Genomic DNA, 26,492 nt, shown 5'->3' on the forward strand with positions numbered 1-26,492 from the left:
GTGCTACCTATCTCATGATCACTTGATAAACTAGGTTAGCACTTAGGGTTTCATCAATTCACCAAAACCAAACTAGAGCTTTCAATCTCCCCCTTTTTGGTAATTGATGACAACCCTTTCACAAAGATATGAATTTAAATTCAATTGAATCCATGTTGCTTGCCCAAGCATATTTACCATGTGTAAAAGGATATGGACAAGTTTCATGAACCCTAAATGGTAGCAATTGCTCCCCCTATATATATGCTAAGAGTTTGGATTGTAGCTTGCACATATGCTTAGATAGGAAATATAGAAGTCAATGTCTACCATATGATGCTAAGGTATAAGAGATGGACCTTTGAAGCGTGATACCAATTGGAGTGCACCAATATACCATCCTTAGCACCATGGTTAGCTCAATATCACTTGGAAACAATACTTGAAATGAAGGTTATCTAGTGATTTCATTTCATCATTCAATCTTACAACTAACATTCATCACACAAGCATGGATGTTTAAATTTAATACTTGTGCCATGCAAGCAAACATATGAAATGCACATTCAAATGCACCATACAAGTTCATAAGCTTGCTCCCCCTACTTGTGTGCTCAAAATTTTAATTGATCCTTTTCATTTGTCATATCTCTCCCCCTATGTCATATATCTAGATATCATATGTTTCTTTCCCTTTATGATACTATCTTTGTTTCTCTCCCCCTTTGTCATCAATGACCACAAAGGTTCTAAATATAGATAGTATTATTTGTAGGGTCGAGATTATCAATGTCAATCAATGTGGTGAGGATTATTTTCCCAAATTTGGTCCAATCTAGATTATTTGCCAAAGATATTTAACTCGGTTTGATCCAAGGACAAGCTTCTTCACACCTCCAAATAAGGGTTATCTTGTACCATGTTGAGTTAAACACTTATAGTTCATTTTCTAGATTAAACACTAGGTTTACAAGCCCATAAACATGTCATATGCTATCACTAGATCAAGTCAAGCATAGAAGCAATAGTGATACCATATAGACATCAAAATCATTTGATTTTCATGAATGATCTTAATAAAATAGAACCACTTGAAAGGTCCTAATAAGATTAAAAAATATGACTAGATGCACTAAACATGTTCTTAGCAAGGATGTATGCCATGCCAATCAACTTTTACCTTGGATTGCTCGAAGGAGAGGCATGTCATATGAGCGGGGGTGCATCAACACATATTTGAGAAATCCAATATGTTCAACTCATTCCTTAGCTTGCAAAACCTTTTCTCATCCAATGGCTTGGTGAATATATTGGCAAGTTGATCTTCAGTGCCTACACTCTCAATGCAAATGTCCCCTTTTTGTTGGTGATCTCTTATGAAATGGTGGCGGACATCAATGTGCTTTGTTCTTGCATGTTGAACCGGATTGTTGGTTAGCTTGATTGCACTCTCATTGTCACATAGCAATGGCACTTTCTTGAACTTGATTCCAAAGTCACACAAAGTGGCCTTCATCCAAAGTACTTGTGCACAACAACTATCGGCAGATATGTATTCGGCTTCGGCGGTTGATAATGCAACACTATTTTGCTTCTTTGATGACCATGAAACAAGTGATCTTCCCAACAATTGACATGTGCCTGAGGTGCTCTTCTTTTCAACCTTGCATCCCGCATAATCCAAGTCGGAGTAACCAACTAGCTCAAACTTTGCTCCTTTGGGATACCACAAACCAACATTTGGTGTATGCTTCAAGTACCTCAATATTCTCTTTGTAGCCTTCAAATGAATTTCTCTTGGTGAGGCTTGAAATCTTGCACACATGCATATACTAAACATGACATCCAGCCTTGATGCGGTCACATAGAGTAGGCTTCCAATCATAGACCGATACAATTTTTGATCCACCATATTTCCACTTGCATCACTATCCAAGTTGCCATTGGTTCCCATTGGTGTGCTAATGACTTTGCTATCAATCATGCCAAACTTTTTGATCATGTCCTTGATGTACTTTCCTTGACTCACAAATGTACCATTCTTTAATTGCTTGATTTGAAAACCAAGGAAGTAACTCAACTCTCCAATCATGGATATCTCAAACTCATTAGCCATCATCTTTCCAAACTCATCACAAAATTCTTGATTTGTTGATCCAAATATGATGTCATCAACATAGATTTGCAAAACAAATAGATCTTTTCCAATCTTCTTGATGAATAGAGTGGTGTCAACCTTGCACATTGTGAACCCTTTAGAGAGGAGGAAGTCCCTCAATCTCTCATACCATGCTCTAGGTGCTTGCTTCAAGCCATACAATGCCTTCTTCAATTTGTACACATGGTTGGGCTTCTTGTCATCTTCAAAACCAGGAGGTTGCTCAACATATACTTCTTCATTGATATAACCATTGAGAAATGCACTCTTAACATCCATTTGATAGAGCTTGATGTTGTGTGCACAAGCATAGGCTAGCAAGATTCTAACTGCTTCCAATCTAGCAACCGGGGCATATGTTTCTCCAAAGCCAAGACCTTCAACTTATGTATAGCCTTGTGCTACCAATCTTGCTTTGTTCCTTACTACTATCCCATCTTGATCTTGCTTGTTTCTAAAGATCCATTTGGTTCCAATCACATTGTGTCCCTTTGGTCTTTCTACCAACTCCCATACTTGATTTCTTGTGAAGTTATTCAATTCTCCATGCATAGCATTCACCCAATCAACATCCTTCAAAGCTTCATCTATCTTCTTTGGTTCAATGGATGACACAAATGAGAAGTGTTCACAAAATGATGCCAATCTTGATCATGTTTGTACACCTCTTGAAATATCTCCAATTATAGTGTCCAAAGGATGATCTCTTGCAACATTGGTTGGTTGGAGGATTGGAACTTGATTGCTTGCACTTGCTTGATCATTGGGTTGAGATGATGTACTAGCCACTTGATCTTGTTCATTGTCATGAGATCCACTTGCACTAACTTGATTTGTATCATCTTGCACATTCGAGTTAGAGAGCACTTGCACTTGATCATCTTCTTCATCATTCACTTGCCTAGGCCTCAATTCACCAACATCCATGTTCTTCATGGCATTTGAAAGTTGAATGCCTCTAACATCTTCCAAGTTTTCATCCTCTACTTGTGAACCCTTGGTTTCATCAAATTCAACATCATGAACTTCCTCAAGAGTACCATTATCCAAATTCCAAACTCTATAAGCTTTGCTTGTGGTGGAATAGCCAAGTAGGAATCCTTCATCACATTTCTTGTCAAACTTGCCCAATCTTGTGCCTTTCTTCAAGATATAGCATTTGCAACCAAAGTCCCGAAAATATGCAATGTTGGGCTTTCTACCATTCAAGAGCTCATATGGTGTCTTCTCTTTCAATCAGTGACAATAGAGGCGGTTGCTACAATAGCAAGCCGTGTTGATAGCTTCGGCCCAAAATGATTGACTCACATTGTACTCACTAAGCATAGACCTTGCCATATCAATGAGTGTTCTATTCTTCCTCTCAACAAGGCCATTTGATTGAGGTGTGTACTTGGCCGAGAATTGATGTCTAATTCCAAATTCATCACATAACTCATCAATTCTAGTGTTCTTGAACTCACTACCATTGTCACTTCTAACTCTCTTGATGGTTGTTTCAAACTCATTGTGAATGCCCTTGACAAATGATTTGAATGTTGTAAACACATCACTTTTGTCCACTAGAAAGAATACCCATGTGTATCTAGTGTAATCATCCACTATCACAAAGCCATACTTGTTACCACCGATACTAGTGTATTGTGTTGGCCCAAACAAATCCATGTGCAATAACTCAAATGCTTTACTAGTGCTCATCATGCTTTTCTTAGGATGGGTGTTTCCAACTTGTTTGCCGGCTTGACAAGAGCTACAAAGCTTATCCTTTTCAAACACAACATCTTTCAAGCCTCTAACCAAGTCATGCTTAATCAATCTATTCAATTGTTTCATTCCAACATGACCAAGCCGTCTATGCCATAACCAACCCATGCTAGACTTAGCGAACAAGCATGTAGACAATCTAGCTTCACTAGCATTGAAATCAACTAAGTATAGATTCTCATATCTAAAGCCTTGGAAGATCAAGTTAGAGCCATCTACACTTATGATCTCTACATCATCTACCCCAAATATGCATTTGAATCCAAGATCACACAATTGTGCCATGGATAGCAAATTGAAATTCAAGCTCTCTACTAGCAACACATTGGAAATGCTCATGTCATTGGATATTGCAATCTTACCAAGCCCTTTGACCTTGCCTTTGCCATTGTCACTAAATGTGATACTATCATAACCATCATTGCCATTGGTGTTGATTGAGTTGAACATTCTTGCATCACCGGTCATGTGTTGAGTGCACCCACTATCAAGAACCCAATGCCTTCCTCCAGCTTTGTAATTGACCTACAAAAGAAGATCAATTCTTTTTAGGTACCCAAACTTGCTTGGGTCCTTGAAGGTTAGTTACTAAGCTCTTTGGAACCCAAATGGCTTTCTTCTTTGAGCCCATCCATGGTTTACCAATGAACTTAGCCTTTACACCATTTGTACCCTTAGTAAGCATATAGCATGAATCAAGCTTAATGGAGGATACATTAGCATTTTTGCTCTTATTTTTGCATTCTTGCTCTTTGTGACCCACTTGCTTGCAACTAGTGCAAAATCGACCATTGTTTTTCACAAAACTAGTCTTGTGAGGAGCAAAGGCCGCTTTGCCTTTCTTGGGGGTATAGCCCAATCCCTCTTTGTAGAGAGAAGCTCTTTGGCTACCCAAGCACATAAGCAAGCGGTCCTCACCACCATAAGCCTTAGCTAGGTTGTGAGTGAGCTTAATGACCTCCTTCTTGAGGTTCTCATTCTCAACCATTAGTGAGGCATCATAAGTGAGACCATCACTACTAGATGAGGTAGAAGTGGAACTGCTACAAGAAGGGTTAGAAGGAGCAATAATGATAGGCATAGATAGTAATTTATCAATTATTTCACAAGTTAAACCTACATTGCAAGTTTCAACATGCTTCTTTTTATTTTGCTCATCAAGCAAAGAGGAATGAGCCTTTTCAAGCTTTTTGTGAGCTTTGCCAAGCTTCTTATTGGCTTCCTCTAGCCTCCCATGAGATGCATTGAGCTCATCAAAGGCTTGCTTAAGGGCTTTTAGTTCCTTACGCAAGCTTTTGCATTCCCTTCTCTTGATATCAAAGTGTTCTCTAGCATCTTCTAGCATGTCAAATAATTCATCTTTAGTAGGTTCATCATCATCACTATCACTATCATTTTTATTTTCATATTCATCATCATCAACATGTTATTCATCACTTTCATCATCACAAGATTGTACCTTAGTGGCTTTAGCCATGAAGCATGATGAAGATTCGAAGAGAGAAGGCTTCTCATTGATAGCAATACTTGCAAGAACCTTCTTCTTGGTGGTCTTGTTATCATCACTATCATCATCATCACTTGAGGAAGCGTCACTATCCCAAGTGACTACATATGAACCACCCTTCTTCTTCTTGAAGGCCATCTTGTCCTTCTTCTCTTTCTTTTCCATCTTGTCCTTCTTCTTGTTCTTCTTGTTGTCATCATCATTGTCACTATTGTATGGGCATTGAGCAACAAGATGATCTTTGCTTCCACACTTGAAGCACCTTCTTGACTCTTCTTTGTTCTTGAATGAAGACTTCTTTCTTCTAGCACGGTAGCCCTTCTTCACCATGAACTTGCCAAATCTCTTGACAAATAGAGCCATCTTCTCATCATCATCATCATCACATGATTCATCTTCTTCACTTGATGTTTCTTGCTTTGCTTTGCCCTTGGATGATGTGGCTTTGAATGCCACGCTCTTCTTCTTCTCATCCTTCTTCTCATCTTTCTTTTCCTTCTTTTCTTCCTTCTCATCATCATCTCTATAAGTATCATCGGTCATTATATCTCCCAATACTTGGTTTGGTATCATGGTGTCCAAACCGCTTCTTACTAGAATGGTGACCAATGTACCAAATCTTGAAGGTAAGCATCTCAAGAACTTGTGGGAGAAGTCCTTATCCTTCACTTCTTCTCCAAGTGCTTTGAGATCATTGATAAGCACTTGAAGCCTATGGAACATCTCTGGCACACTTTCATCATCCTTCATCTTAAAGCTTGCAAACTTTTCTTTGAGAATGTAAGCCTTTGCACCCTTCATGGCTTGAGTGCCCTCAAATGATTCTTCCAACTTCTTCCATGCCTCATGAGCCATCTCAATATTTTTGACTTGCTCAAATGTTCTCTCATCAATTGCATCATGAATAGCACTTAGAGCAATGTCATTGTTTTCGAGAAGTACTTCTTCGGCCGCGGTGGGATTCTCCGGATCTTCAATCTCAATTTTTGTTTCTACCACCTTCCAAACCTTCCTATTGATTGACTTGATATAAGTTGTCATCTTGGCCTTTCAATAGGGATAGTTGGAGCCATCAAATTGGGGTGGCTTCTTGGTGTTGTTGATTTGAGTCATTTTAACACCGAAGGATGTTAAGCCTCAAATAACGGTGACCTCGGCTCTGATACCACTTGAAAGGTCCTAATGGCTAGAGGGGGGGGGGTGAATAGCCTAATAAAAAATTCTACAACAACACTTAACAAAAGGTTAGACAATTATGAGACGAAGCAAGTGTTGCGCTAGCCTACTTAAAATGCAAGCCATCTACCACAATTCTAGTTTAGATAGTGTCGATTCACATAAGAGCTATGACACTACCCTATGTTAGTGTGCTCTCAAAGGCTAACTAAAGAGCCACACCAACCAAGCAAGCAAGCTCTCACAACTAGCTACACTAAAGAGCTTGACAACTAGTTTGCGGTAATATAAAGAGAGTGATCAAGAAGATTATACCACCGTGTAGATGAATGAGCCAATCAATCACAAGGATGAATAACAATGAAGACCAATCACCTCGGAATCAATGATGAACACAATGATTTTTTACCGAGGTTCACTTGCTTACCGGTAAGCTAGACCTCGTTGTGGCGATTCACTCACTTGGAGATTCACGTGCTAATTAGCTTCACACGCCAAACCCTCAATAGGGTGCCGCACAACCAACACAAGATGAGGATCACACAAAGCCACGAGCAATCCACTAGAGTACATTTTGGCGCTCCACCGGGGAAAGGTCAAGAACCCCTCACAATCACCACGATCGGAGCCGGAGACAATCACCACCCTCCACTCAATGATCCTCGCTGCTCTAAGCCGTCTAGGTGGCGGCAACCACCAAGAGTAACAAGCGAAATCCGTAGTGAAACACGAACACCAAGTGCCTCTAGATGCAAACACTCAAGCAATGCACTTGGATTCACTCCCAATCTCACTATGATGATGAATCAATGATGTAGATGAGTGGGAGGACTTTGGCTAGGCTCACAAGATTGCTATGTCAATGAAAATGGCCAAAGATATGAGCCATAGCCGGCCATGGGGCTTAAATAGAAGCCCCCTCGAAATAGAGCTGTTATACCCCTTCACTGGGCATAACGCGGGCTGACCGGAAGCTCCGGTCCAACTGATCGGACGCTGTACCTCAGTGTCCGGTCGCCCGATGGCGGCCACGTGTCTCCTGCGTTCAACAGTGAACGTTAGATCTCAACGGTCGAAAAGTTGACCGGACGCTCCGACAGAGCTGACTGGACGCTGGACCCTCAGCGTCCGGTTGTTTACAGTAAGGGTCCAAAACATGATTTTGCCGACCGGACGTGTCCGGTCAAGCTTGACCGGATACAGCCCAGCATCCGGTGTTTAACCCTAACCACTGTGCCGACCGACAACACGACCGAACGTAGCCCTTCAGTGTCCGGTCATAGAGTGACTCAGCGTCTGGTCAGTTGACCGACGCCGGCATCATTGCGACCAACTCCATTTCACCTCTAACTTCTTCACCCTTGCTCAAATGTGCCAACCACCAATTGTATCACCTTGTGCACATGTGTTAGCATATTTTCACAAACATTTTCAAGGGTGTTAGCACTCCACTAGATCCTAAATGCATATGCAATGAGTTAGAGCATCTAGTGGCACTTTGATAACCGCATTATGATACGAGTTTCACTCCTCTTAATAGTACGGCTATCAAACCTAAATGTGATCACACTCTCTAAGTGTCTTGATCACCAAAACAAAACAGCTCCTATGGTTTATACCTTTGCCTTGAGCTTTTTATTTTTCGCTTTCTTCTTTCCAAGTCCAAGCACTTGATCATCATTATGATATCAACATCATCATGCTATGATCTTCATTTGCTTCATCACTTGGAGTGTGCTACCTATCTCATGATCACTTGATAAACTAGGTTAGCACTTAGGGTTTCATCAATTCACTAAAACCAAACTAGAGCTTTCAGTGTCCAGAGCCGATTCGGCGATGGAGAGGCAATCGGCGAGCTTCAGACCGACCCGATCGATAGATACGATCATATCGTCGTTGTTGATCTACCTCCTCTGGTAGCGAGGAAGCGGGTGGCGAGTCGTTGTTGAAGGTGACCTCAGAGGTGGTTCCGAGATTGGATTTGCTGCCATGAGGGCTGATGTAGCCAGCGATGAATCGTCATCGTGGACCGGCATGGATCTCCACGAGATTGATGACGAGAACACGCTGTTGATTTGAGGTCGATCTAGCTCGCCATGGATCAAGCGCACACCCCTACCTGGCGCGCCAACTGTCGATAGAATATCGTCGGCAGTCCACCGAGGGGTATCCCACGATGGTAGATTTATCGTAGAGGTGAGCGAGATGGTAATACAAGCACCAAGACACAAGATTTAGACAGGTTCGACCGTCAGTATAACGTAATATCTACATCCTGTGTTCTGATGTATTGCATTGAGATGTATGGATCGTGTCCACTAGGAGACCCCTGCCTCTCTTTATATACTCTAGAGGGGTAAGGTTACAAGGAAAGTAGTCTATTTGGTACTATACAATATCTTGTGGTGCACGCCGAGCAGCGCCGTGCATGCTTTGATCTTGTGGGCTGGGCCACCTCTGATGGTGCGGCCCATGTCTTGTCTTGTGGATACCAGGGGCCATACCCCCACACTCATCCATCTAAACAAACAAAAATTTGGCTTATCCATAATTCCATCCGTAAAATCATGGACCCGCAGCGTTCACCAACCTAGCTAGCCTCAGATCCAAACACACTCAAAGCATGTCACAACTGATCCATATATCAATTTCATTAAGATGTGGCTGGCAGCTTGAGATCATGATGGGGCTCAGAGTTCTTAGTGACCCTAAAAAGTACAAAAGAGATTGACTACGTACAAAACAAGGGGAGGGGCAATTAGACAAGCCTTTGTTTACTACTTCCATGTTCAATTTAGCTGCACATCACCCATACTTAATGTAATAATGTGCATGATTCTTGAGAATCAAAAGAAAAGGCAGAGAAAGAGAGAAGCTGCAACAATGCATTTAGTACATGACTCGCAAGTCACAAGCTTGCCTTTTTAAAGTGAAAATCGATCTATACGATGGCATGACTTGATGCTCCAACTTTATCTATGTGAGAAGTCTAATATTCCCTCCATCCAAAAAAATTTAAAATAATGTTCAGTCAAATGATTATATAAAAATATACTAATATTTTTAACCAAATAAGTTTCATTAGATTTGTTATACAATATTATTTTTATGATTTAGAGTCATATATATACGTTGATAATATTTATACAAACTTAAGATAATTTGATTCTAATAAGATCTAAAATTATATTTTGAGTCGAAGGTAACATATCCCTGTAGCAGAACAACCAGAAAAGGGGTAGATTAAGGCTTTGTTTAGTTCCTCCCCCTAAAGTTTAGTCTCTATCCCATCGGATGTTTTGATACATGCATGGAGTATTAAATATAGACTAAAAATAACTAATTACACAGATTGCGACTAATTTGCGAGACGAATTTATTAAGTCTAATCAGTCCATGATTTGATAATGTGGTGCTACAGTAAATATGTGGATTACTTATGCTGAATAAAATTGTCTCCTGGAGTACTGGGTATTTTTTAAATTTGTTTTATTATTATACTCTCGTTTGATAGCCGATGTGACACCCTTAAATTTTAGCCCTGAATTTAATCAAGGCCTAAAGTCAGCGAGTCATTCCGTTGACATCAAATCTGAAAGGGAGTAGAAGTACCTTTCGATGCTGGCATTGCTGCTCCTGCTCACAAATCAAATCACCATCACTGCCAAATCACACGTCGATAGTCAAATTACCGGCTGCTAATCCGCCGCACCATCATGAAATTATTAAGACCGCCATTCCAAGTCAAATGTACATGAGCACACCATGGGCCCCTGTCCTGCGGGCCCCGCTTGCCAGCGAGCTCTTGTCGACCGTTGCAGCCTACGGACCCGACCGTTGGAGCCCGATCCCTCCCTGGGATTTCAAACCCGCCGTCCGTCCCCGCGCGAGTACTGATCCGACGGTCCTGGAGCCTTCCTTTCGCTCCCCAGCTACCCGATTATCACCACTCCCTCTGCAACAGACGAAAGCCTCTCCCTGAATCCCTCCCAGATCAGGTCCCCCAGATCAAGAACCCCAGAAACCCCATCGAGCCCGAAGATTTGGCGAAATTTGAGGGTCTATTTTGCTCCCCAGCGTTGAGGAACTCGATCGTCGATTCGGTGCGCTGGTTCGAGCATCTTCTCTGGGATTCGAGGAGGATTTTCCGAGAAAGTTCGTTTCTTGGATCTCCTGTCTCGAGGAAGGGTGCGCGGTTCGATGCTGAGGCGGAGCAGCGGCTTGCGACACTCAGATCTGGTGTGAGGAGGAGATCAGATGCCGGTCGTGACACGGTCGCGGGTCTCCGCGGCCCACGGCGACGGCGCGGGCGCGCTGCCGTGGGGCTCGGCGTCGGCGGCGCCGGCTCCGAGGCACGACGCGAGCAAGAGCCGCCACCACCACCACGGTCTCAAGGAGAAGCTCCGCGCGCTCACCCAGGACTACGAGCAGCAGAAGCAGAAGCAGCTGCTCGCCGCGTCGCAGGGCGGAGGGGCCGCCGCGCGGCAGCTCCGCCGCAGCATCCGGTGCCTGAACGCGACCGAGGTGGCCAACGACGAGAACGCCGAGGAGGAGGACGGCAGGGTGGCCAAGCGCCGCTACGACGCCTTCGCTCTGGTCCCCGAGGCCGCGGTGCTGAGGGAGAACGTGGCTCCTCCGCAGGAGCGAGTGCCGTCCAACGACAGCCACGTTGTCTTGCTCGCGCCGCAGGCGAAGGAGAACGTGGTGGGCCGCGGCGCCAACGCCATGTCCTGCCCCATCAAGAAGGCGGTGCCGGCGCTCCCAGTGCTTCCGGCGCCACCGGCGAGGAAACTCTCTCTGGGAGGTGCTGTGGGCGGCAAGGTGAAGGCCGCCGGGGAGGTCGGGGCCGGCACTGCCGAGGCGGCGGAGAGCCGGATCCTCGTGTTCGTGAGGCTGCGCCCGATGTCGAGGAAGGAGAAGGAGGCCGGGTCGAGGAGTTGCGTCAAGATCGTCAACAGGAAGGAGGTGTCCCTCACGGAGTTCGCCTCAGAGAACGACTACCTCCGGCTGAAGCGTGTGCGCGATTCCCAATTCTGCTTCGACTCGGTTTTCCCTGATTCGACGACGCAGGCAGAAGTCTACAGCACCTCGTAAGAGCACAAAAATCCTACACTTACATCAAATGCAAAGGGAGCACCCAATTTTCGACTAGATGCACACATTCCATATTATTGCCTACTCATCTCGATACGGATAAGACAAAAAATTCAGACTAGTACTATTTTTCTTACATGTGAAGATAACAAGCACAATTTGCTATGAAAGAAATCTGCTATGAAAGATAACAAGCAAAATTCAGACTAGATGCACACAAGTTGATAAGATTATGTTGGATTTTCATGTCATGGCAACTATAGTAGTGCTTTGCTTACCTGATGAAGAAAACTCCATGGGGGGAAAAAAACTCATGTCCTACTTCTAAAAAAAAAAACTTGACCTGCGGGGGGTTATGACGGCCCCCGGGTTTTCCCTTTAAGAAGAAGATCTTCTCACACAGATCAAGAAAACCCCCGAACCCCCGCCCCCATCGTGACGCAGGAGGTGCCGTAACCCTGTGAGAACCGGGCCGGGACCTTCTACTGCGCTTTGGCACCTGGGGACGGGCGAGGGGATTTTCTTAACCTCAGCCTGAAATTCGCTCCCACGGGGAGTCGAACCCAGGACCTGCGGAGTGCCGCTGGGTCACCTAACCGACCGAGCTAGGCGCCCTTTGGCACTCATGTCCTACTTCATGACAGATTTATACTATTGTTTGTTATTTGATGTCAAAAATTCATGGAAAATTTTCATTCAAATGTTGCATCCAATTTTCATATTATTGTTTCCTTAGTTATCTTATGATGACAATGAAATTTACTTATGAAACTGTACTAGTTTATGAGATCATACACCAGATAATATCTGCCCATAATTCATTTCTCCATTTCTGGTCCTGCAGAACAGCAGACCTTGTGGAGGGTGTTCTGCAAGGTAGGAATGGGACAGTGTTCTGCTATGGAGCTACAGGGGCTGGTAAAACCTACACCATGCTTGGGACAATGGAAAACCCCGGCGTAATGGTGCTTGCAATACATGATCTTTTCTCCAAGGTGACGCAGAGGAATCACTCAATTAAGCTGTCATACCTCGAGATATACAATGAGACGGTGAGGGATTTGCTGTCTCCTGGTAGCCCCCTTAACCTGAGAGAAGATAAGCAGGTACATGAACTGAAATGCTTGTCCATGTTGTAACTATGGAAAGCAAGTTTTGTTCAGTGAATTTAATTACTATTGTGATTCCTAGCTAGTAGTTAGTTGTAAGTACTGGATATGGTAAAAGATTAACCCTGTTGTAGAAAATCCTCAGTTCAGACAATGGTATGTATGTACTAAATTTAATTATTATCAGTGGATTGAGTAGTCAAATGCATCAGTTCTGAACATATGCCCTTTTTGTACATTTTCTCCACATGTTTTGATAAGCCTCCTTAATAATGCTATTCTAACAAAAAAATATGCGGCATTTCAGGGAACTGTTGCTGCTGGTCTTACCCAAAGAAGTGTATACTCCACAGACGAGGTATGTGTTGTTTCTTGGGCATGATTAGCTTCCAGTGTCTTTCAAGCAAAAATGAGAGGAATCTTCTTAGTTGATTATATATGCTTGTTTTCCAGGTTATGGAATTACTTCAGAAAGGCAACAAGAATAGAACAACTGAACCGACTCGAGTAAACGAGACCTCATCACGTTCTCATGCCGTACTGCAGGTAAATCCATACACATACTTAACCTAGGGGAAATAGTTTCTATAGTAAAACCACTCACCACCAACCTTTGGAAATTTATAGGTTGCCGTAGAATATAGATCCTTGGATGGAGTTAACCTAAAAGTCGGAAAACTGTCTCTCATTGATCTTGCTGGATCTGAAAGAGCTCTGGCAACAGATCAACGCACACAGAGGTCGATTGAAGGAGCAAACATTAACCGGTCTCTTCTTGCACTGAGCAGTTGCATTAATGCCCTTGTGGAGGGTAAGAAACACATACCATATCGCAATTCCAAGCTAACCCAACTCTTGAAGGACTCACTTGGAGGATCCTGCAACACCGTCATGATTGCCAACATTAGCCCCTCTCATCTTTCCTTCGGCGAGACACAAAACACGCTTCATTGGGCTGATCGTGCCAAGGAGATAAAAACAAAGGTTTGAGATTGTTAATTTGTGAATAAAACATTGCACACTATACTAGGTAAAACTCATGACAAAGTGGAATCATCTTATTGTTTTGCAGACCCAAACCACTGTGAATGAGGAGGTTCTGGATCAACCAGATTTTAAAACTATGCTTGTACTGGAGCTTCAGAAGCAAAACAGTGTGCTGAGGGAGCAGTTGGCGAAGCAACAACAGAAAGTACTGATTGCCCAGGCTCAGTTACTTGCTTCAAAAACCTTGCCACAACAATCTCCTGCTCCCTCGTCTCACGTTGCAACTCCAGGCTCAACTCCAAGAAATACCAGACGATCTATCTTGGCTGGGAACCACTTCAACACACTAGACTCCAAGAGGCCTACAGCCGACGACAACACACAGGTCAGGGAGCTGCAGAGGAAAGTGAAGACATTGGAGTCTGAGATCGAGAAGATGAAAAAGGAGCACATATTACAGCTAAAGAATAAGGACGAGTTCATCCGTGACTTGATCAACAGGAAGGCTCCTAGCAACTGTGAAGAAGCAACATGTGATAGAAGAGTTGCCACGAGGGCGAGCCAGCGAAAGGCACAGAGAGACCCATCAGTTGCAAGCGAGCTGAAAAGCCCCAGCCACCGGTTTACATCACCAGCACCAACTGCAAAGAAGCGTACTTTCTCGGACATCGGAGGCAACAGCCCTTCAGTTCTTGCTGCCAATGGAAGAAAGACTCGAAGCCATGTAGCAACAGAGACACCGAAGAAAGGTTCTTCCAAGCTGCTTCAGGTATATGCATATAACTCTTTAGTTCTTGCTTTACACAAGATTAATGGAGGCTTTTGAGTGCTTGTATTAGTTTTTATTGACGCCTCTCATTGCATTTCAATTCCTTGCAGCCAGGATTTGCACGGCAAATATCCAGTCATCGAAACATTTAAGATGCACAGGAGAGACTGCCTACAGTGGATAGAGATGCTCATATTAATTGCAGTTTAGTCGAAATCCATTCTAATGTTTATTTACATTTTTTATTCATATTGAGTTATTGGAACCTTAAACATTTGCTCACGGGAGATACATGAGCTGATTTTTAAATTAACTTGAGGCATAGTTCTCCTTTTCTTCTCTCTTGCTTAAGCTTATTATTTTTTTCCATCTTATTACTGCCTACAACGGACAGAGATGTTCATATTAATTGGAGTTTAGTCAAAATCCATCCTAATGTTTTTTCTTAGTTTTTTTATCCATATTAAGTTACTGGAACTGTAAACATTTGCTCACGGGAGATACATGAGCTGATTTTTAAATTAACTTGAGGCACAGTTTTCCTTTTTTTCTCTCCTGCTTAAACTTATATTTTTTTCCATCTTACTACTAACTGCTATTGAAATCAGAGAGGCAGCAATAATTTTAAGCAGCTTAGGGAATTGGTGTTTTCTATGTGTGCAGTGCCCATTCTTGTCATTTCTGAAGGTTGTCCAAGTGGAGATCATAAACATTTTCAGTATCAACCTGTACACTCAAGTGACCAAGATAATAAAATGAAGGCAAAATTAAAAATAAGATTATTTCAATTGTTCCATGTACAAGTTATTTTTTCTCCATGTACAAGTTTAATTTTATGTTGGGGGTAGTAGCAGACCTCATAGCTATATGTTAAAAAGTTTATATTATGAACTTTTAAGGGTTTTTGCAAGCTGCTTCTTTGTGATAACCATATGCTTCGTATGAACATATATCATTAACTAATGTACACCAATATTTGAAACTACACGTAGCTCCCAATGTCTTCAACAAACAATATATTGTCCTTCCAGAAATGCTACGAATTGCAATCAATTCTAGCTCTGATCCTTCCAGCAACAAGGGTTATGGGGCGCTGCAATGCTGGTGCTGTTTTTCTAGTTCATGTTGAACACCCTCCTCAACATTTGCAGTGTTGGAAGGCCCAGCTTCTTCTGCTGACTTAGACTCATCCAGTTCCATTTCTCCAGAGCTCGTACCACTGCAACTCTCGCTATCATCAGAGCAGCTACTGGTACCATCCTCTGAACTAGAAGTATCACTTAGCATGTTGAAAATCGTAATGCTCTCTTTCTGTGAGCTGTGGAACGAATGACTCCTGTACTTGTCATGGTACAGTGGCAAGGAGGAGCCTTGCTGCTCCAAGCTGGGCTCGTCCCTGCCAAGGCTGTATGATTCGTACAGCTTTCTCTCCACTCCTTCCTTGGCTTTCACCATTTCACCCAGCTGTCCCAAAGCTTCGTTTGACGAGGCATCTTCAGCTGCCTTCTGCTCGAGCTCCAAGATCTTCTTTCCTAAGATTCTCCTCTTGCTGTGAAGTGAGCGCTGCATTTTCAGGAGATGGAAGTGAGGCCTAGGAGAAGCTATAAAGTCTGAACAATATGAAATTGGAGGATAAGCACAGGTTCCAGTGTGCATACCCTCTTCTCCAGGAACTTCTGCAATCCATTGTCTTGGAGCCTTTTCTTCCTCCAAAAGATGCAGCAAAACAAAATGGCTACAGCTTGTATTACGATTACCACAAGTAGGAAGATCAACAATAGAACATAGCTAGGTTCTCCTAATCGACAGAAGTCATTCAGTCAGTAATGACGTAATTTTGAAACAAAAGCAGAAGGAGAAGCAGTTGAACTTCACCTGGATCAGCCTGCACAAACTTGGCTTTGGCTTGCCTGCAAATACAAGCAATCTTTTGCCCTAGCAACACAAGGAAGTCAGGACCACATTATGCCGACAAACAAATGTGATGCATAAGATAAACATACTTCTTTTGTAGCACTGCGTGGTGTTGCTGATCCCTGTCTCTAGAAATTTCAGGAGAGGAAGTTGTTGCAGATTAGTTGATTTGGAATATTGTAGTGTCAATTAACTTGAGATGTGTAATTCCAGTATATATATATACAAGGACTTACTTGCTGCAGATAGAAGAGTTAGAACAACAGTCTCGTCTATGGTAAAGTCATTCAGATCACTACTGGACAGCAAATTTGATAATTCCCCTGGAAGACAATCAATATCTCATGTGATATTCAATATAACTTTGAACGAAAAGAATGGCATTGCCATTTCAAAATGACTTATATAGGCATAAAAAGGAACAAACCAGGATACTCTCCAGTCCAGTAAACAGTTCCAGTTGCCGGAGCCAACAACGTGAACAAAATGAATGATGGCTTCTTCGCCGATACATAGGTATAATCACCAACTGTCTGGATTAATTTTCCTTCCACTATGGTCTTAGCGACATACATGGAAAATCCTGAGCAGTCAAGGACTGGACCTACATGGATCACTGAATCATTTGCTGTTTTTGCAAGAAACTTTCTCATGTCACCATCAGGAGAAATCGAGTAGAGGGTCCCATCTAGCGAACCAATTGACATCCAACCTGTTACATAAATTGAAAATATTACCGTTACTGAAGTATACAGCAAACTCGAATAGAAAAGGACAGCATATGGCAAACTAGTACATAGGTGTGGTCAAAACTGCTTGAGATAGCAAATTGATGACTTTATAGCAAACAAGAAGAATGGATAACCGACTAGGGTGTAAACTAATTCTTCTAAGAGAATAGTGGAACAGGAAAATACTATTGATACAGTGAAATTCATTGAAAATGGCTAAAAAATGAATATGGCCCTGTTTATAATGATATAAGATATTTCTTTACCATTGGAATCGACAGTTGGTAAGTTTTTCTCAATACTGATTGGACCAATATTCTGCGTCCAAGAAATGCTTCCTGTCGAAACATCAATCCCCACCACGATAGACTTCCGTGGAAAGACGATGTATAGGCACGCACTGTTTCCTGGTGCAATTGTCATCACTTTGCCGTGTGAACCCAAGTCTTGGATCCATCTGATCCCACGGTTGTCAACGTATAGGGAATAGAGCTGGCCTTCAGTGTTCGATATCTGTAAGAACATGGTTGTTGCAAAATGAGCTAGTACAGAAAGTGGACAAAACTATGGCAAGTGTAAACCATAATAATATGCACTGGTATGGGCCTTACATAAAGTGCCCCCTCGCACTGATCAAGAACAGGAGCTGAATCGAAATAGCAGCCGGAGACGTTTCTCTTGCAACCAAGATGGTAATCGAACAAATTAAGCGCAGGCCCAACGCTCCATTGGAGCTCGCCATGGAGCGAGAAGGTGAAGAGTCCCCGGTTTCTGATGTTGAGGAAGAGAGACGAGTAGCTGCCACTGATGGCCAGGCCAATGATCTCCTCGGACCTCCCTGACGTCGTGTTGTGGCTGAAGAAAACCTCCAATGCTGGCTCGGCAGTGTGCACGTTCCGTGGCGTGACCTTTATGACCTTGTCCTCTGCCACCAGATACACCTGCACAACGCACACAAATAATTTGAACAGCCAACAAACACAACTGACCATCAGGCATCACGCTCATCGGCTCATGTTTCCTCGTTAAAATGAAGGAGAAGATACCAGGCTTAGCATTTCATATATGCTAACAATGTGTTATATATACTCAGATCATGCAGAACTTCTGATTTTGAATGATTGGTTACCTGCTCTCCCTCGAATACAGGGCTGATGCTGTCGTTGCACATGTGGCCGAGGGGAACGATCCAGGCGAAGGACCCGTTGGGTTCGAACCCGAGGAGGTACTTCCCGGAGCAGGCGACGAGGCGGCCATCGTGCGCGATGGAAGGGGCCGAGAGGGCACGGGCAGGTCCCGGCGGCGCGCGAGCTGCAAGGGAAACCGTCAGCGTACGGGCACGGCAGAAACGCAGAATCATTCAAGCCATGAGGCCGCCTTACCGTTCTCGGCGCCGCCGCCGGTGTCGAGCTTCTGAAGTGCCCGCGACTCCGATCGTGCCGCGCCGATCAGGAAGCACACAAGCAGGCACAAGGACCACATCACTCCAGTGGCCATGGCTTATAGAGCGTACTGCACCCGGAGATGGAAGAACGGACGGGGCAGTTGCTTTGGTCTGGTGCTGTGGCCAACGCGGGGCCGGGGCGGTGAGTCCTGGACGGCGGAGGGCCGGAGAGAGGCGCACGCACGATCCAAATGCGCAAGTGAGGGGGGACGGCGGCCGGGGGCGGAGGACGCCGGGGGCAGCGACCGTGGGCGGCGGAGTCAGGGGGCCGATGCCGGGACGGAGAGCACGGCGCCGGTGGAGGTGGTTGCGCAGGGAATAGACCCACGAGCGGCGCCGTGCGACAGTTTAGGGAGACACAGAACCGCCGTCTCCTTCTGTAACTGGTGCCCGGGTAAACGAGCGCCTAATCGCATTTGCGCTCTTCGGCCATGTAGTACTACTAGCCGAGCGCTTTTTCTGCGCCAAACTCACAGTGAAAATGAGATTATTAGTGTAAAAAAATAGCTACTCCATAGAAGGTGAAGGCTCTTGTCAGTTGTCAACTTGTGCATGCCCTTCGGAGACATCTGATTAAAAAAATAGAACCACCAATACTGGTCGAATGCATTATAGATTACATACATAGCTGCTAAAACTGAATTGCATAGGCAAAAAATCTAGTTCTTCAAATTTTGTTACCGACACAAGGAATGCCACCACAACAGAGCATCCCCCACCACGTTGTAGGGCGACAGAGTTCTCTAACACATATAACATGGCATGATCTACCACAAACACAGGCACAATCTACTTGAGCAAATTCGCATACTCATCTTCCAAAAATTTACAACGCAGCATAGAAATAGTTCTGTGGTGACATTAGGTTCAAAACTTTCCAGCCAATCGTCTCCGCATCAATGACAGCCTTGATCTTGGGGGCCTTTCACGTTCGTCCGCGCTGTCTTCACTATCTGAAACGATGACCTTCTCGATGGCAACTGTGTTTTCTTTGGCGGAGGAATTGTCTGAGCTGGAGTCTTTCTGTCCACCAGCGAAGCCAAGAGCCTTGGATTGACTTTTCAGGACTGCTGGTGCCGACAATGGGAGTTCATTGGGTGCCACGGGCTCACCTTTGGGGATTGCTGCTGCTGATGGCAGTTCATTGAGTTTCTTGTCGCTTAGAGGATAATTGGGTGGCTTAGACTCCTCTCCACAGGCATTGTCCACTCCAGGCAGCTCAGATTTCAGTGACAGCCTCCTACGTTGCATCTTTAGACCTTGATTGCACTCTTGATTTGATACCATGTTAGTGTTTGACGCTTGCTGTTCAGTGTTAGGATTCTGTTGAACCAGTGCAGGACCTCCGCTGAACTTTTTCCTTGAAACAGCATCTAAGGGTCTTTTCTGCAAATAGCTAAAGCCTGACTGTGAAGACAGATGGTTTGGAGCCATATTTTCATTTTGATTGTCGTTTTTCTTTTCAGGCTTCACTGATTTCAGTGACAACTTCAGTGCCCTGACATTCCTTCGGTTTCCTTCCGGTGCTGTATAGGTACTAGCTGATGATCCACCAATTCTCCTTGCCGAACTATTCTCTAAAATGCCATCAGAAGATTGCATGGCGTGATCTTTAGCAGCAGATGCATATGTTGGAAGATGATTAAGTAACATATCACTGCCATCACTGCTTTCGCAAGAGGCTTCTGAGGTAACAGAAAGACTCTGGCCAGGTAACTGCAAATCGTTTTTATTGCCTTGGTGACCTTTATTTGAAACCACTCCACTAGCAGTACTGACAGACACGTTCTCTGATGTATCATTCTGTCTGCCTGAAGCATCAGAAAAACAAGCATTAGGATAGGTGGATCCTGCCATGGATGGTAAGTGGCTAGGAACTGGATCTTGCTTGACAGTTTTCATACTCTCTTCAGATCTTCCAGACTTTAGTGATAACTTTTGTCCCAGTAACCGCATCTTCCTTTGACTCCCTTCACAAACTTTTTGAGAAGTATTTGGCAGTGATCCCAGGCTATCTGTATCCTCCATTTGTGTATTCTGTGCCTAGAATTTCAGAAAGAAAAAAAAACAACTCTCAATAAAATATAGAGAGTTATATTATAATGTCGGGACACAAAATTAGCAAAACGAAAGTTGAATGCTTGTTTACCAGGACACCAGCATCTACAGAACTCCAACCACTAGCAGCAACAGCAGCAGGACTAGCATACTTCTCTGTCCATAACCGAGCATTTATGTCAAAAACTTGTCTGTTGTATTTGTATTCTCGACTCTGTCTCAGAAAAAAAGAAGAAACATAGTTGGATGATGAGCTCAAGTGCATTATTTATCAGCATACCCCTATCATACTGCAACTGTTACTGAAATGTTCTTACTATTTCAGCCATCAACCCATCATCCGGGTTTGGATCACTTAGCAGCAAGCCAATACTTGTCAAAACAGTAGCAATATTGAGTGATGGTTGCCGGGCTCCCTGTGCAACAACATCATCATCAATGACAAAGACTGCTGTGATTACGAATAAGAGTTTCTGAAATTTCAACTAAATATGAATTTCTGAGATTTCTAAGCTATCATTGAGCATGTGTGCAATTCCTATCGATTACCTTTGGGGGTAAATTCAGAATATCAAGGCAAATGCGTCCTCCATTGTCAATATTGGGATGATAAATGGGAGTAACAAAAGTCACATTGGGTGGTTGAAAAGGATACCTGGGTCTCAACAAAAGTTTGAATATCAGAAATGATATTATAGGGGGATATACATGAGGTTCTCTTCACGTTTTTCAGTTAGGCATAGGGGTTTGGTTTTGATGTCTAAAGAAGATGCACCTTTCAGGAATTTGTATCTTCAGAATGAAAACTCCATTAGCATAAACCGTCCCCTCAGGACCCTCAATTCCTTGATTTAAAGAGTAGGGATCAGCATACAAAGTTACAGTGAAAATTTAGAGATGATTAAAAGTAAATAAAAAATAGTAGAATATAAAGGACATACTGGCTTCAATACTTGATAATGATGATAAGACATTTTCATCTTCAGAAAGATTAAGCGAAACCCCATGGGGTGGATCATCCAGTAGAAGTTTAATCTCTTTCTGCATTCTCAGATTCAGCCTTGCGGCAAAAGCCATTTCGTGGTTGACAGAAAATTCTACCCTGGACCAAAAATTCAGAGTATACTTTTCCTTCAGAACAGTATATTACATGTATGCACTTGTAATTAGATTAGATCAGAACACAAATAACTTTAATTAGGGTTTGGGGGTGCTCGGTTTCCCACAGCAGGTGAACACAAAGCCGCATATCTGATTTTTTTTAAATACTCTCGGTTAGTAGTAAGGCTCCGTTTGGATGTCTACATTGTACAGCCAAAAGGAGAACACATTACCCAAAATTAGATATGTTAAACTTTACCTTCGCTTGATTGATTACTGCAGAATGCTACTCCCCCTGTGATTCACGTACAGAATCAGAGAAAGGAACAACAAGTTTGACCTTGCTCATGCTCTACAGTTAATAAAAATAGGGAAAACCACCATGGGAGGGAGGAGAAAAGGGAAATCCATGAGAGGAAGAGGGGAAGGGAGCAGCCATGGGAGAGGGGTAGTGGATGGGGATATGGGATGTGCTTGCTGTACAGGAAGGGGCGCCATGGGAGGGGAGGTAACGCAGAGGGAGGGGGAAGAAAGGAGTGGACATGCTGCATAGTAGGGGAGGGAGCGCCATAGGAGAGAGGTAGGGAGGGAAGGAGACGCAACCATGGGGGGAGGCAGGTGGGGCGGGATTTTCAGTAGAGGAAGGGGCTCCACTGGAGGGAGAGGATTGTGGCGCCATGGGAGGGATTGAGAGGAAGGAGAGATTCCCTAAAAATCGAGAATATACGATTGGATCAGGCAGGAAGAAGATGGTGGAGTTACCTTCGCTGCCGTCGAGGTCCCTCCGACGACCCGCCGCAGTCTCCGGCGGGCGGCGCCGTTTTCAGCCAAAACAGAGGGCGGGAGCTCGGTATTGAGCGCGCGGGTCTCTTGGAATTGGGACAGGTTTCAAAAACGTGATTCGTGAATATCCAAACGCCTGGCATTTGGCTGGCACAGTACATCTAAACGCCTGGCATTCGGGAAGTGTTCGGCTGGCATAAATACTGTAGCAGCTGGAAAGTAGTGGGAGAAAAATACTGTTCCGGCTGGAAAAAAAAAAGAAACGCCAACCATCCAGAGCCGGCCAGCCGAGGAATCGTACTATTTCAGCGAATAAACATTGTGTCTCTCTCATAATAAATCAGTGAATAGTACTTTCAGTCATGACTTTTCAGCAAAGCGAATAGAACCATGTCTTTATACTCTTGTAATCTAAAATTGATGCTATTTTAGATTTGTATTGAAATACAGTTATGATTTATATTACATCATAAACAGAATTGCCGGTGTTTGGATATTTGATCGGACACTGATCAATCGGACGGTACCGCCTGGGCCAATTTGTTTCCCGCCCGCGCCTCCTTTTCGTGGCCACGCAGGGGCCCATGCCGCGGGGCCGCTAGCGCCCTCTCTCGCTTCCCACGCGCATCCCGTGTGCAATACATAATCTACTTTTGAAACATCCAAATACAACTCTTATAACATACGTCTGAAGACAGATGAAACACTTAAAACATGCGTTTGAGACACTTGCAAACCACTTAAAAACCATTACAAACATAAGCAACATTTAGATAAAACACTTGCAACATATGTATGAAACATATGCAACATCCAGCGTCCTGTTCGCTTCAGCTTATTATTTTTCAGCCATGGAACAGTGTTTCCTCTCACAACATTTCAGCATAAGAATCGGCATAAGCCAAATTTCAGCATAAGCGAACAAGGTGCAGATAAACACACTTGCAACCTACGTCTGAAAAACAGATGAAACCTTGAAGACAGACTCTTGCAACATACTTGTACAACCATTATAACATATGCAACATCATAATCTACTTTTGCAACATTCGTATGAAAGACTTGCAATGTACCTTTAAAATATCTTAAACATTTAAAATGTACACTTGCAACATGCATCGTATCCCGGTGCAGCCTCCTCCACCGTCTGCATCGAGACTTCGTAGCCGTAGCAGGAGGCGAAGCCGAAGGGCTGGCCTGATCGATGCTCCTTGCGTTGGCGGCGCCTATTGATGTCGTCGGGCGGGGCGAGCGGCGGAGCAGGAGCAGCGCGCGGACCAACGAGGTGGGCGACAGGAGCAACGCAAGGGACGGACGCGGGAGGTCTATTAGGCTGGTCCACACGCTCTGCACACAGCATTTCCGTTACATAAATGATGTATTTATAGAGTAAATAAAAGATATCATACGTGTTGCAACAAGACTTTTATGAAGAAAATAAAGTTGTTATATGTATGAGTTAGTTTTGCATGCTATTGCATTGGTTAAACTTGGACAAGCTAATTAATGAAAAAATCAAATAAAAAAACTAAAAAGAATATTAAAATGACCCACCATTATTAAGGTTCGTGTTTGATTTCACACATAGACTTGCCTCACTAGCGCAGACTCTAAAAGAAACTTGCTAGACTGAGCATGCTAATGTCGCTATCTAGCTGTGACAAAGATTTTGCTTGATAGCACAAGCTCCAAAACAGCTTGCATCTCCACCAAAAACTCATGGGGTTATTTGGTTTGCACTCTAAGAACTTGTGTGGCCAGACAACTGATTCCAGGGCTCTATTTTCGTCCGAATGGGGCCAGCATTGCTGCCTGCCAAGCAGCATCCAAACAGCACCTCTGTTCTTCTATATATCCTCACCGGGCAAGAAGAGACGAGGTTTGGTAAAGGATCCAAACGGAGCCATTGTCAGATTATTTTCCGCATGTATCCATGCAATGCAGTACATTGGCAGAAACAATTCACGTCTGGATCCAAGTTGCACGCAAAGGAACGCTTTTGATTTTACAGTGTTGAGTAATTGCTGAATCTTTTGGTCGGGCGCTGATTCAACTTCACGAGACGGTACCTACTCGATGATGACTTATAAAACGTCAAAACCGTGAAATCTACCAGCGTCGTACAAAAATTTATGGAGGACACATGTGACAACCATTACATAACTTTGATAATTTAGGTTCCATAAAATAAAAATAACTGAGATGGCACGTTACTTGGGGCGCCATAAGTGCATATGTAGAGGTAGCTTTAGATACAACCATCTTTAAATAAAAAATAAAGATGCCTTTAAAAATTAATTTTAGTTGTATTAAAACAGAAAACACATGATATATGTATCCACTTGTCATACAAACGTATGGCCGGTGCTCTCTATGGGATGATAGGTGGACCCATCTTGTTATAATTTTTATAAACCACTCTTTGGCTTAGAGTATTTTAAGAGTTTTTTATAAGGGAAAAGCTAAACAACACTCGGTTGTTTTGTTGTCTCCCGACACCCGATTTGCTGTCCGCTGGATCAAACACGCGTAGCTCCCTCTGCTGTCAGATCTGTCTCCGGTGCCTTTCTTTTGTGTGAGTCTCTATCATGTGTGGTCCACATGTCTATGCTATTTTTTCATATTTTGGGAGTCGTGCCAGATTTGTGGTGCCCGTTTCGTTTTCTTCCCAAATTTCATTTCTTTTGTCTCCCTCCTCGGGCTGTTGTTTCCCGACGGCAGGGCACATGGCGATTTTCTAGGGTTTGGCGAGGTATGTTGCTTCTGCTACCTTGGGTTTGTAGTAAATCTTCCTCCCCGCGCTGTGGTTCATTCTGCTTTGATTCAAGTTTTATTTTGCTTTGTTTCTCTGGTTTTTGGCGTTGGTTGAAGCACGGTGGATCCATGGCGACAATGGCGCCCTTGGTGTTGTTTGATGTGGGGATTTGCTTCCTGGTTCATGGATCCATGGAGCCAGCGCCAGTACGACCACCTCCCCTCCTTTTCTTGCGTCTCCATAGCCTTCTTTGTCTCCACCCCGTCTAGGTCACTGCCACGGCCACCTGGCCTCGCACCCGCACGTCTGCTCCGCCCGACACGATGACCACCCGGTCGCCTCGCAGCCGCGTGTCTGCCCCAGCGATGACGCCCAGGCCACGCTGGCACGACAGTGGTCGGGGGCAGCTCTCCTCCCTCTTTTGTAGTTCAGAGCCACGGACATCGCACCCGCGCTCACGTCCCTGCTGTGAGGATGTGCCAGTGTTGATGTGATGCCGATCTGCGTTCTGGTAGTTTGGGATGCCGGATGCTTGTTTTTCTTTCAATTTTTTTTCAGATCCACTCGTCCTTGTGGTTGTGCAATCTTCGTATGCCTTTCCCCTTGCTGCTGTCCGCCTTTGATTCGTTCATTCTCCATGCTATAGTAGTAGAACTGAAATTTGTTTGCACATTCTGTATTAGCTAGTGTACAGTACAAGAACCTGCTCGAGTGCCACTGATTGCTGGATCTGTTCTCATGTGGCCCTATGAGTTTTGGTTGATTTTTTTTCTACCTATGAGCAACCTGTTATTGTTTCTGAAATTTCCTGTCATAGTTAGTTGAGTGTCCAAATTTATTAGAATTTTCACTCCTATCGAAGTGTGATATTTGTTGATTTTGCACAGTCGGTTGAGTGTGCAAATTTGTTTGTGGTTGAAATTTGTGCATATTCATTTTCTCGGCTTTGTTGTGATCCATCCATTATGCCATTTTTTTGCCTTTGCCAGAGTGTGAGTCTATGTAAGTAGAAACTAGTTGATTGGCCCTGCCCAGCTGCTCCTGGTGTGGTGTGGTGTGGTGTGCTGTGGTGTGGTGTGGTGTCATGTCGTGTCTGTACTTGTTTTTTTAGTATCGGAGTATAAGTGACAATACTAGAGTTTTCAGGCCTGCAACACACA

The 26,492-nt window shown here is 43.8% G+C and overlaps 3 protein-coding genes across 4 annotated transcripts; 1 reads left to right on the forward strand and 2 right to left on the reverse strand.

Moving 5' to 3' along the window:
• The first annotated feature begins 10,560 nt into the window (after positions 1-10,560).
• LOC136452461 (kinesin-like protein KIN-8A) lies at positions 10,561-14,960 on the forward strand. Its single transcript, XM_066453079.1, has 7 exons — positions 10,561-11,677; positions 12,526-12,787; positions 13,098-13,148; positions 13,244-13,336; positions 13,418-13,774; positions 13,863-14,546; positions 14,657-14,960. Exons 1-7 carry the CDS (start codon positions 10,845-10,847, stop codon positions 14,696-14,698), a joined length of 2,322 nt encoding a protein of 773 aa, XP_066309176.1. The 5' UTR covers positions 10,561-10,844; the 3' UTR covers positions 14,699-14,960.
• Positions 14,961-15,469: 509 nt separating this feature from the next.
• Positions 15,470-19,010, reverse strand: LOC136452462 (protein GAMETE EXPRESSED 3-like). The gene is made up of 10 exons (XM_066453080.1): positions 18,574-19,010; positions 18,321-18,502; positions 17,803-18,132; positions 17,458-17,704; positions 16,888-17,172; positions 16,697-16,783; positions 16,550-16,588; positions 16,422-16,481; positions 16,205-16,344; positions 15,470-16,109 (listed from the first exon to the last, which is right to left on the reverse strand). The coding sequence occupies exons 1-10, from the start codon at positions 18,686-18,688 to the stop codon at positions 15,630-15,632; spliced, it is 1,965 nt and encodes a 654-aa protein (XP_066309177.1). The 5' UTR covers positions 18,689-19,010; the 3' UTR covers positions 15,470-15,629.
• Positions 19,011-19,328: 318 nt separating this feature from the next.
• LOC136452463 (probable ubiquitin-conjugating enzyme E2 37) lies at positions 19,329-22,131 on the reverse strand. 2 transcript variants are annotated; one of them, XM_066453082.1, is made up of 8 exons: positions 22,054-22,131; positions 21,635-21,795; positions 21,469-21,538; positions 21,243-21,348; positions 21,011-21,109; positions 20,785-20,907; positions 20,540-20,678; positions 19,329-20,446 (listed from the first exon to the last, which is right to left on the reverse strand). In XM_066453082.1, the coding sequence occupies exons 2-8, from the start codon at positions 21,768-21,770 to the stop codon at positions 19,503-19,505; spliced, it is 1,617 nt and encodes a 538-aa protein (XP_066309179.1). In that variant the 5' UTR covers positions 21,771-21,795; positions 22,054-22,131; the 3' UTR covers positions 19,329-19,502. The 2 variants fall into 2 exon arrangements, with proteins under 2 accessions (XP_066309179.1, XP_066309178.1); XM_066453081.1 differs by having other exon boundaries at positions 19,329-20,678.
• Between the last annotated feature and the right edge of the window lie 4,361 nt (positions 22,132-26,492).

The sequence above is a fragment of the Miscanthus floridulus genome, chromosome 5, assembly GCF_019320115.1.
Source record: "Miscanthus floridulus cultivar M001 chromosome 5, ASM1932011v1, whole genome shotgun sequence".
Lineage (NCBI taxonomy): Eukaryota > Viridiplantae > Streptophyta > Magnoliopsida > Poales > Poaceae > Miscanthus > Miscanthus floridulus.

Coding starts and splice junctions, on each gene's coding strand:
- LOC136452461 (XM_066453079.1), top strand. CDS start 10,845: ATGCCGGTCGTGACACGGTCGCGGGTCTCCGCGGCCCACGGCGACGGC. Junction 11,678..12,525: donor GCAGAAGTCTACAGCACCTC/GTAAGAGCACAA, acceptor CTGGTCCTGCAG/AACAGCAGACCTTGTGGAGG. Junction 12,788..13,097: donor ACCTGAGAGAAGATAAGCAG/GTACATGAACTG, acceptor GCGGCATTTCAG/GGAACTGTTGCTGCTGGTCT.
- LOC136452462 (XM_066453080.1), bottom strand. CDS start 18,688: ATGGCCACTGGAGTGATGTGGTCCTTGTGCCTGCTTGTGTGCTTCCTG. Junction 18,133..18,320: donor CTGTATTCGAGGGAGAGCAG/GTAACCAATCAT, acceptor TGCGTTGTGCAG/GTGTATCTGGTGGCAGAGGA. Junction 16,482..16,549: donor CACGCAGTGCTACAAAAGAA/GTATGTTTATCT, acceptor TTGTGTTGCTAG/GGCAAAAGATTGCTTGTATT.
- LOC136452463 (XM_066453081.1), bottom strand. CDS start 21,770: ATGGCTTTTGCCGCAAGGCTGAATCTGAGAATGCAGAAAGAGATTAAA. Junction 21,349..21,468: donor AAGATACAAATTCCTGAAAG/GTGCATCTTCTT, acceptor GTTGAGACCCAG/GTATCCTTTTCAACCACCCA. Junction 20,679..20,784: donor CTGTAGATGCTGGTGTCCTG/GTAAACAAGCAT, acceptor CTGAAATTCTAG/GCACAGAATACACAAATGGA.